Source organism: Coffea arabica, chromosome 7e (genome assembly GCF_036785885.1).
Source record: "Coffea arabica cultivar ET-39 chromosome 7e, Coffea Arabica ET-39 HiFi, whole genome shotgun sequence".
NCBI classification, from domain to species: domain Eukaryota; kingdom Viridiplantae; phylum Streptophyta; class Magnoliopsida; order Gentianales; family Rubiaceae; genus Coffea; species Coffea arabica.
In genome coordinates, this window is record NC_092323.1 from 3656274 (window position 1) to 3668482 (window position 12209).

The following is a 12209-nucleotide window of genomic DNA, read 5'->3' on the forward strand; positions in this document are numbered from 1 at the left end:
TGATGGAAACTTTGAATGCCAATAGCTTTATTAAAGGAATCTTAATGATTCAGTGGTTGGGTTGCAAAACAAGAATGGGGATCAATTCATCTATTCTGATAAGTCACAAGACAAATACTGTATACTGAAAGCCAAAGCGTGGCACAAAAATGGGTCGAGTACAAGCAAAATATTGTAAAACTCAGTACCGGTATCCATACAAGTAAATTTCAAGGAAGAAAGAACTATGGAACTCAATAATACCGTAAAAGACCATTTGTAAATTCGAACATGGAAATGGAAAATTTCCCTTTTAATATAGTTAGATCCTGGAGAGATAACAAAGAACACCCATCACAGTTGAGATTCCACTCTTGGACCTTCTTCCAAAAGATAACTGAAGAATATCATGATTGCACCTTACTGAAAGGCAAAAATCCGTGGTTCAGAAGGTACTGCTAGGCATAAAGCATACGGCAGCCACCAATGATATCAAAACCTCATGTTATCCAAGGAGATAAAAGTCACGAAAAGGTAAAGCGATGAAAATAAACAATTCCTAATTTTCATTATAGTATAATCCATGCATCTTATTCCAATAAGTTTATTGTGCAATTTTGTAATTTCGGGAGATTACCGACAAATGGTATCATCCCATCATTATAACTATGTGTATGGTGAATTTATTTGTATAAAATAATGCATCATATCCAAATCTACTTCTTAACCTTTCGAGACTTTCTTGGTCCAGGAACTTCCATTCTGCCGACAGAACATCCACATCTAGCTCGAAACACCAGTACAGCTCGCCCGTTGGGCGGTGCCATCTTCTTGAGCTCTGCTTCCAGTTCTCTATGATGGTCCCGAGGCAACTGAAATAGTCCCTTCTTCACCCCTAATTTCGCTATCCCAGATGAACTCTTCACACGGTCCTCCGTCTCCAATTGTATATCAAATTCAGCAGCCTTCCTTAGCCCACGACAACCAGGATTCCCGCATGTCCTACTCGTATAGACTGTGATTGCTACAAGTGCTAACAGAGCAAATAAAATGCTCAGCCCAAAACATCCATAGACCACTGGAGCGCGGAAAATTTCCTCTGTGAAGATATATGCAGCTTCTTCAACAAATTCAGCAGTAGCGTGGACTAAACTCTTTACACACGGATACAATAAGACTCCGCAAGCACCAATCACAGCAATCATGATGATCACATCAACGACAGCAGAGCGAGATTGCTGGCATGCTGGAATGTTCAAGTGATTCTGGGGATTGGAAGAGTTCTTTTTCCTGTGTATCTGATTGATCTGCTTCAGTTTCAAGCCAGGGTCGGTTGAGTTAACAGATTTAGCCATAGCTATATGTTGGTCAACCGAAATTGTGCTATGGAAACAGACCATTTGGATTGAAACAAAGGATTTAAAGATTGAATCTTTATTGAGAATTCCACCAATCCAAATCAAATATGGATCAGACCGACGAGCCTGCTATCAAATTCAAATTGAATCTCCTTAGAGATTGGGGAAAAAGAATCGGAACTCGAGTGCACCTGAAGATCTGAAATTGTCGGTGCCCACTTGGTCTCTTTCTGAATTTTCTTCATCCAAGACACTTGTTTTCAGATGGGTGACATGCGATCCAAAAGGGAGAAAAGAAGGTCGAGAATAATAGCTGAAGAAGAGTGTGATATGGAGATTAGGCAGTGAAAGAAATTGGAAACCGGCCGGCTCTTTAGAGGAGGGGTGTAGGTAGCAGAGACGACAAGCAAGAGTCTTTTACGGAGTCCTTAGTTATACCCGCGCTGCTTTTAGTATGCGCTGTTTCGGTCTATCCATCCCATATCAGTTACTTATCTCATTTCACTTCTCACTTCTATAGCCTAGCCTCTGTAATCTTCCTCCACAGATGAATGGTTCCTACGTTGAGAGGGTCATACACGTTAATAGAGAGAGAGAGGGTTGGTGGAGGGATGTGGTTTTTTCCTTTTCTTTTTCCTTTAATCAGCTATCGTGAGTTTTGTGGGCTGCAATTGCATGGGCCACATAGATTGAGCGTTTTGTTATTGGTATATGATTCGTGAATGATTTGCCGTTGGTTCCGTATCCGCTACCGTGTTAAGGAACTTGGGCCTACAACTGGCGTTCAGACTTTAGTCGCCGCTACCGGTACTTTTCCATTTCTCGTAATGTTTCACAAACTGCTTTTGGGGCATGTCGTAGGATTCTCTGAATAATACTACCGGTCCACTTGGGATTGTTATTGTTTATAATTTTTCTCATTCAACGATACATTATTACTAGTGGGAATACCCGTATTATATACGGTGCTGACATTATTGAAAAATAAAATAAAATGGTGAACAAACAAAGGTGAAAAAATTTTACCAATAAAATTAAAATATAATATCTGTTTAACAATAGTTTGAAATATAATAGAATGTATATATCATTCAAGAACCGTCTTTTTTCGGTTGTATGAGAATTTTTTTTATCATTGTATGAGAATTGTTAACAAAAAAATACAATAGTTAATATAGAATAGCATCAATAGAATTTAATACAATTGTGTTGTAATCAAATGAAAAATACGCACCAATTGAATTGTTATTAGCACCCATAGTTAATGAAATAATTCCTATATAAATATATTTTGGTACATGTAGTAATTGGGGCATGTCGTAGGATTCTCTGAATAATACTACCGGTCCACTTGGGATTGTTATTGTTTATAATTTTTCTCATTCAACGATACATTATTACTAGTGGGAATACCCGTATTATATACGATGCTGACATTATTGAAAAATAAAATAAAATGGTGAACAAACAAAGGTGAAAAAATTTTACCAATAAAATTAAAATATAATATCTGTTTAACAATAGTTTGAAATATAATAGAATGTATATATCATTCAAGAACCGTCTTTTTTCGGTTGTATGAGAATTTTTTTTATCATTGTATGAGAATTGTTAACAAAAAAATACAATAGTTAATATAGAATAGCATCAATAGAATTTAATACAATTGTGTTGTAATCAAATGAAAAATACGCACCAATTGAATTGTTATTAGCACCCATAGTTAATGCAGTAATCCCTATATAAATATATTTTGGTACATGTAGTAATTGGGGCATGTCGTAGGATTCTCTGAATAATACTACCGGTCCACTTGGGATTGTTATTGTTTATAATTTTTCTCATTCAACGATACATTATTATTATTATTGCTCAAGTCTTCAGAGAAGATCAAAGTCATGCACGAGAATCGTGATCCATGTTGACTCGTCTCCAGTTCTTGACTTTGGTTAAGGGATTGCAGAAGTGGTTAGTTATCTTGTTTAAAATGACTCTCGATCTGTAATATCAAAAACTGAACCAGAAAGCATCCAGAGTTGTGTTAAATTTGTAGAAAACAAATAGTAGTATTGTCCTAAACCGATTCATTCATCTTTGCTATAGAGCGATTTATAATACATGCACAAATGTGATAACGAGTTCAGTCATATTAATTGTCTAGAGTTCAAAATATTATGAAATTTATTCTGCGTGATTAAAAAATAAATAAATAAACCAAGTGCTAAAGTCTGGGGCTGCGGATACACGGTTTCTAAAGAATGAGAGTGAGAAATAAACCAAGCTCACCTGCTTGGGCTGTTATCCCACATCGAGGGTTGGGGGGGATTTGGGGTAGTTTATAAGTCTTCTCAGGAACCACAAGAGTTGCTGGCTTTCGTGATTTCCTGTGGATCTAGGGTTGTAAAATACCAAAAAGTCTTAACTGGCTTTGGAAAAAAGAGAGTGACAAATATGTCATGGACTGGAAAAGGTTTCAACGCCGTAATTTCCGTTGGAGTTTGAAGGGCCAGCGATTCCATGTAAGCTCCAAACCGCTTTCTGGGTCCTTAATGACAAAAGTCATCGAGATATCATCGTACGACAGTTCACATTCCGCTCTACTAGAAATGGACTCGTTTCCTTCGAATTCCTAACTTATTGCACTTGTTCCTTCCGCAGTTTTTTTTTTTTTTTTTTTAAACATTTTTTAGATAAAATAGTTTGTGCGTTGGAAGTAGATATGCCAATTATAACTCAATTATGTTGATTCACTCAAACTTGCCTATTAATAAGTGGACTTGTGTTAGCAATAAATTTTGAATTGATTTAAATGAGTGATCCAATTAAATCCGTTTAATTAATGGGTAGTGTGTTGACTCGTGTCATCTATTTATATTTATTTAAAATAATTGCGCACTTAAACACATTTTTAGTGAGTGTAAAAATGATAAAATTTCAAGTGAGTCATAAATAAATAATTGAATATACTTATAACCATGTATTAAATACATATGAATGAATTAATTCAATTATACTCATTATCCAATTATGACCATTTCAAACTTACTGGAATTACCCATTAATTTTTTTAAATTAACAGTGTCTACATTAGCATGTTTAGACTCATGATAAGTAATTTAAATTTAAATACAAGTTTCAAAAAAAAATTTGATACATAAAAGTTTAGATTGATTTGACTTCTATCACCTTCATAGGTTGGAATATGTCCTCACGATCATAGGGTACTTATAATAGATCTTACCAATTGTCCACTAACACATCATTCACATCGGCAATGGATTTTGAATATGTGACCTTCCATGAGAAAGTGATCCATCTATATAAGTTTTAATTTTGTCATATACTATAGAAACCATACATCAAGATCTGCTATTGTATACACTTAGTATATGAAAGATTAATTCAAGTTATTTAAGGATGTGTGTATCTTGCATTTTTATTGGTGTCGAACATACTTTTTTAATGCCCCATTCTCTTTTTCCACTTTTTAAATCTCAAATTTCCCGTATTAGAACATAGAGAGAGAGAGAGAGAGTTGCTTATGTTTTGGTCGAGGACTCCAAGGACTTCTAAATCGTTTTGGATGTCACTAAAAGACAAAAAATAAATAAGGGGTAGAAAAAAAGAAGAGGCCTGAACAAAATTTGAGAAGAAGTTGTTGCCATGGTAGCAAGTCTGCTACTGTGAAAGTTTTGGTTCAGGACTCCAAGGACTAAACCCGCGAAGATGACGAAAAACTACAAATTAAATGTTAGCCCCTTAACTCTCAATCATTTTGATTTCAGCCCCAATTGTCTTGTTAATTAGAATTCCTTGCCCTTACACTGATTCTAATCCAAACAAGTTATTTCAAATCAATGTGGATTTCAAACAGAGTCACTTCAAATACATCCATGGCTTTAAGGCTTTAGATAGTTGGCCACCACCAAAGTTTTTAAGGTTTCGTCGGATAGGAGATCAAGGATTCAACACATTGTCTTCCATTACTTACCACTATATGTAGCTTATTACTTTAAGTGGCTTCCTCTAAATCCAAACGAGTGTGTAGTACACCTGTCTGATCCGATGGTGGTTCGATCTCTGTCAGTTCTTCTGTAGGTCTAGTTGGACCCTCTTTCTTAGAATAGGCTATAATACGAGTAGGAGTATGTGTAGAATAGATAAGTGATGACTGATCAAACAAAAAAAATAAATCCATGTCAAACCCTTCCTAGAATTCAAATGCATCGATCAAAACGGCCCGAAACATTTATGTTAGATATATTATTTGATGCAGGCCCATGAAAAATATTAGCAAGCTAAGCTAATTGATACTGCTACATACGGTCTAAATGGCCTTGAAATTGGCCCAATACTAAGTTTCATAAGATGACCCAAACATGCTTGATGAAAATGGATTTGTTTAGACAGTGAATTATTTGCCAAATTTATTTTGCGATGTCATTGATACATTTTTGTAATCATTATTTTATTTTACATGCATTGTATCAAAACGTTTGTTCGTTCTACACTGAATTTTTTTAATGGTTTTATGGTAAATGGCCACTAGGTTGGAGTTCTTGCCCAGTGGACAGGTGTCCTGAAGTTTACCAGTTACCACTACTAAGAAACTAGTGGGAATACCCGTACTATACACGGTGCTGACATTATTGGAAAAAAAATAAAATGGTGAACAAATAAAGGTGAAAAAATTTTACCAATAAAATTAAAATATAATATCCGTTTAACAATAGTTTGAAATATAATAGAATGTATATATCATTCAAGAACCGTCTTTTTTCGGTTGTATGATAATTTTTTTTATCATTGTATGAGAATTGTTAACAAAAAAATACAATAGTTAATATAGAATAGCATCAATAGAATTTAATATAATTGTGTTGTAATCAAATGAAAAATACGCACCAATTGAATTGTTATTAGCACCCATAGTTAATGAAGTAATCCCTATATAAATATATTTTGGTACATGTAGTAATTGGTAATCTATAAAATAAAATAAATTGCTAATCTATAAAATTGCTAAGTTGTCTATAAATAGTATCAATAGAATGTAATACAATTGTATTGTAATCGAACAATTATAATACAATTGTATTGTATTGTATCTATAGTTGATTTAGCAAGATAGTGCAGCCAAAAAGTGTGTATGTAAGATGAGTATGACGATATAAGAAACTGTATATTTACTATGATCACGCAAAATCATTGGTGATGTGGATGCCTGGCGATCTTGAGGACAGTTAAAATTTTCATTTCTTTGATCTAGAAATAAAATATATATTAAATTAAAAATCAATAGTTTATGTATTTATTTTATGTGTAAATAGTGATACATTGTATGAGAACTGTTAACCAAAAAAATACAATAATTAATATAGAAATAGCATCAATAGAATTTAATAGAATTGCATTGTAATCAAATGAAAACAATTACAGAGAAGTAGTTACCTGAACTAAGGAATGCAGTTTTAAATGCTCAAAAGTGCCTTGACGATTGCACATATGTCAGGGGCTTGGTGAGTTTTTTGCTTCTCTTGAATCATTTTCTTTTTTCTAATTGTAATATATTACTTGCAGGTGTTAAGTAGGACTTGGCTCTAACCTTTCGTTTATGTACTTTAAGCAATGAACTATTTATTCCATGAGTTGAATTGTGCTGTTGCTAGATAGATGAATCACGTAGTTGTAATTATCATTGTTGATAAAGAAATGAAAGGCTAGAATGCAATTTTGCCAAAAGGATTTCTGACGAAATTAAAAATTAATCCAATTTTAATAATGGGCGTATAGTGCCTTAGTTATTAGTAGTATCTGAATTATTTTTCTCCAATTATAAACCATTTTTAATTATTTTTTTTAATTATCAAAAAATATTTTTTTATTTCATGCACGATCATTTTTGGAATAAAATTATGAAAATAACTATCGTAACACCTATTTTATGTGATAAATGTGCAATAAAAAATAATTAAAAAATTTCAGTAATACAAACAAATAAATTTTTATAATATACAATTTATGTTAGAAATAGTAGAACCCTCAATCATGAACCTATACCATCCGCAATTATATAAGCAAGCAATACCTTTTTATCTTTGCTTTACAGTGTAACAATAAGCAAACAACCGTTCATAAGATTTTGTAAAAAAATTTCAGAAATAATGGATGATCAAAAAATCAATGCAATATCATTCATGACAAAAAACAAAGCAAAAGCAAAACATACTTAAAAGGCAGAGGGGACTGACTTGGAAAATTAAGCCGGCCGCAAGAAGGTTGATTTCTGCTGGAGTCTCTGCACATAATATCTTCCACTACTGCTCACAAAAGAAACAAAATCAATACATTTACAAAATCAATAGAGAACCCAAAACAAATAAGAAACTGAGAGAGAGGGTGAGGGAATTAAGTCGATAAGTTAATTAAGTCGATCAGTGAAAGGAGAATTTGTAGGAGTAATTGTAGGATGAGTTAAGATAGTGGGATAGTGGGAGTGAGATAGTGAGAATATTGATTGGTGATAAGGTGATAGTGGGATATTGTAAATATTGATTGGTGATAAGGTGAGTTATAACTCACTACTTTTTATGTATTAAAATAAATACAAAAATATGAGTTAAGATAGTGTGATAGTGGGAGTGAGATAGTGAGAATATTGATTGGTGATAAGGTGAGTTATAACCCACTACTTTTTTATGTATTAAAATAAATACAAAAATCTAGAAAAAAGTATGACAAGTTTAGAAGGCATTGGGAGGATTTCTGCTAAAAATCCTATCCTGAATACATATAGATATAGATAGATTTCCAGTCCGAGTCCTGTCTTATATATGGCTTTATCCGTTAAAATAAAAATGAATCACAACCGATTTGGTGGCGTGTTGAGATTTCGGCTACATGGCAAAAATAGTGTGAGATGTGCTTTTTCTGCTAAACACACGTGTCACGATATGAGAGATGATTGGTGATCTCACACGATGACCTGTTAAGAGGCTAAAAGCACAGCCGGTTAAGGAATCATTTTGCAAAAATGTACTAAATGAAAAGACACGTGTTCGTTGATCATACGAGTGAATTGTAAAGGTAGGCTACTTTAGACTTCACTTTTTCCTAGCTGGGGCTCAAAACTTAACATGATCTGACGTGGCATTATCCAAACTGTTTGATTCCGATTTGATTTCGTTCCCACGCGGCAGTTTGGAAATTAGTACCGGTGCAATTACTCAAAAAACTAGTAAAAACATATAAATAAGGAACACTTTTGATTTGTGCTTTTTAGGGATGCGGGCTAACGATGTGGGCCCTCATCTTACGTGTATTCCTAAAAAGTGGATGAGTTGGATGGTTTTGACGATATCATTTACCCACAATTTGGTCCTTTAGCGGTTGGCGGTTTTCAAAATGTCCGCTTTCCGTCCATACTACGAAATACTCGGCAAATAATCGGGAGGCAGCTGGTATCTAATCAGCTTAGCAGTTAATTCCACTCAAGCCCTCCAAAATGTGTAAATATTGCGATCTAGAACCAACAAATTATCGTTTCAAGTCTTGCGGATCATGGGACCCTTTCCACTTTCACTGATTCAACACCGACGTTTGTTTCACTATCGCCCCTCCATTTAGTTTACATATGGCCACAATCTTATGAATAAATGGAAAAATGGCTAAATCTTCTTTTTATAGAATAAAGAAAAATGTCCCCACGGGAGAGGTTTACATGATCTCACTTCCAAGTCTACATTCGAATCTTCCCATTTTTGACAGACTTGATATAGATTTTTCATATTTTACAAGACAAAATTGAAATCAATCATTGCATACTTATTTAAAATTATTTATTTTCATATCAGTTATTTTGGACGGATTTAGATTTGAAAGTGCCAAATCTATATCTTATTCTTAGCATCAAGTGAAATTCCAATACAAGATTATAAGTAGCATATTTTCTTAAGAATTTGCATTAAACTTGAAGCTTATATATGTAATTAGTTTTGATAAGTTTACGGGATGAGAAGGGTGTGGAAAGAGGCAAGAGAGTTAAAAAAAAAAGTTGTGAAAAAATTAACTTTTATACTATCTCGTAGTGCATTGATGACACAAATTGTTTTTTCGTGAAAATTAAACTACAAAAATACTTCTATCAAATTTCTAGGTACTATGCATGCTTCAATTTGTCATTTTACTCTATATCTTGATTAAGAAATTTACTCACCTCTATTCACTAGTGTTCTACTAGTTAAATTGCACACGCTCAAAGCATTACATTTTTTGATTTATAAATATGAGGTCAAGTTGGAAATTGTAAAATCATGTACTATTTTATGTTTTTAGGCCAAATAAACAAACAAAGATTTCAAAATATAGAAATTAAAATTATGTAGAAAAGAAATGAATTGGCATTTAGCAAATATAATTTGGTTTTAGATCTATTAAAATTTAATATGGCATGTTTTGTGTGTTATATCACATAATTTTTTTGTAATGCATGCTTGAACTAGCTAATTTTTTTAGCATTGAAGGGTTGGATTTATATAGCTGGAAGGGGGAATGAGATAGCTAAAAATTGTTTGATGTTTCATATATTAAACTATTTTTTTTAAGTTTTTTTTATGTATTATGTATTCCCATAATTGTTGATTTATTTTTTCATAACATTCTTTATCATCGTACTATGTACGAGTTATTAGACTAGTATATTCTGAATAGTGGAATAAGCTTTTCCACTTCGTCATTTTAACTTTGGGAAGCCTTCCAGTGTTACTTTTCCAAGACACAAAAAGATGTCATTTGTGTACTTTATGTCATAAGGAGTTAAAAATCACAATCTTCAAAAAAAAAAAAAAAAAAGAGAGGCTCAAATACAAGTATATAGTTGGCAAATGATACTGCCGTAGATCAAAATTTATTTTTCATGATAACTTGTGTTAAAATGATAAAACTATCCCTTTGGATTGTGTTTGGATTGCATTTTTTTATATTTTTTGTAAAAAAATTATTGTAGCGATTTGATATATGTGAGGTAAAAAGGTGATTGAAAAAAGTGTTCACGAAAAACGTATTAATTTTTCTTGTCCAAACAAGGATTGCACGTGGAATTGAGAAGGACAAGCTGAATGTTTTATTAAAAATTATATTTTGTAGCATTAACACCAACTTAAAGTAATAATGAACCAAAGTAAAAGGTCCAAACATGATGAAATAAAAAGATGTACATAAGAGAACTTTTTTCGTTCGAGGAGATAAACAAATCTTCATTCTCTTTAATTGAATTGAATATAAGAAATAAAGGAACGTTTGTAAGTATGAATAAACTAAAAGGACTTTAATTTCTAACCCATTTTTTCAATAGAACTGTACAATTTCTTAAAATATTATATTTACTTCTAGTCTCTTCAGTAACCGGTAAATTAGGTGAAATCTTAACAACGTGGTGGCTCCTTAATTTTATACTTTAGCAATCAAGAAAACAGACACTGAGACACTACTGTAGAACTTTTTTAATTGTTAGGCTGTGTTCGTGAATTGAAGATTTAGGTAGAAAAGGGGAATTGAGGCCCTGTTTGGCACTTGAGTTTTTTGCCAAGTTTGTCTGCTACAAGTTTTTTAAAAGCTTTAGCTACAGTAACCTCAAAAAAACTTCTCAAAGTTTTTAAACTATACATTTCAAAATATTCAAAAATTTACACATTTCAAAATTTTTTTTAAAAACTTCTACAGTAAGTTACAGTAAAATTTTAGATAAACACTCAAAAAATTCATTTGTCAAACGGGGCCTGAATATACGCTGTGAATGGTATATTTCCCCTCAACCGCATGTTCAAAAAATTCAGATACCATATAATTGTGTTTGGATGGTAAGTTATTACACTTTATTTACACACACTGATTTGTTTGCATCATCAACACATTTTCTAATCACCTTTTTATCTCACATACATCATATCAAAAAAGTGCTACAGTATTTTTTTCATAAAATTATCTCAAATAATTTACGATCCAAAGCTCGTAAGGTGGTGGTGCTGACCCTCTGTCTTTTTTTGTTTTTGGTTGGTTTTGTGGGCTGGGGGGGGGGTGGTGTTGGTTCTAATCAGTTTGTGGATTCAATCAGCTAAAAAAAAAATCAGGTTAAATTCGTGGATTAAAGAATTGATACAAAATGTAGTGAAAGTGTTGTAAATTGGACTAGAACACTTTTAGCACTGACTTTTCTCTTTTCCTTTTTCTTTTCCCCCACTCACTAGTCTGGCTATTTCAGGTGTCAACACAAAAAGGTCTGAAACCATATGTGTGGAATGTGGCTGTGAATGAAAGTAAAATATACTAATGATCACCATACACAGCAGGCCGAGACTAAGCTGTTCCAGCTTCCATGTGGACCAAAATAAAACAGAACTTATTCCTTCCAGGACCGCTTAAAGGATGCAAGTTGAGGGCATAGGCAACTGAATTAAAAAAAAAAAAAAAATCTATGACATGAATGAAATGATGGTGACTCGATTGAGGAATGGAATAGAAGCGTCTGTTAAGCTTTTCTTATACTAGTACAAAACAAAAAAAAAAACCTGATCAAGCTTTTTTTTTTTTTCAATTATCACTTTTTATTTATAACTTAATTTAACTAAGGGAAAATCCAACTGGACCTATGTGAGCTAATGAGGACAAAATTACTATCAAAACCCCGCCAAAGCCTTTATGTGGTAATTGATGGAATCCTACCAAAGCCTTAATGGCTCGGTGGTGGCCACCCGTGCGTTTTTAAGCAGCCACCCTTTTTGCATTGGATGCAAAACTTATTAAAATTAAAAAAATATATATATATTTAACAAAAAAAAAGAAGAAGAAGAGAGAAATCGTTCAGCAATTCCATTC

The 12209-nt window shown here is 33.0% G+C and overlaps 1 protein-coding gene across 1 annotated transcript; it reads right to left on the minus strand.

Moving 5' to 3' along the window:
- Positions 1-522: 522 nt before the first annotated feature.
- On the minus strand, positions 523-1959 carry LOC140011037 (uncharacterized). Its single transcript, XM_072058904.1, has one exon. The coding sequence runs from the start codon at positions 1377-1379 to the stop codon at positions 696-698; it is 684 nt and encodes a 227-aa protein (XP_071915005.1). The 5' UTR covers positions 1380-1959; the 3' UTR covers positions 523-695.
- Positions 1960-12209: the final 10250 nt, after the last annotated feature.

Excerpts from the sequence above, each read along its gene's own strand:
- LOC140011037 (XM_072058904.1), bottom strand. The coding sequence starts at position 1,379 with ATGGTCTGTTTCCATAGCACAATTTCGGTTGACCAACATATAGCTATG.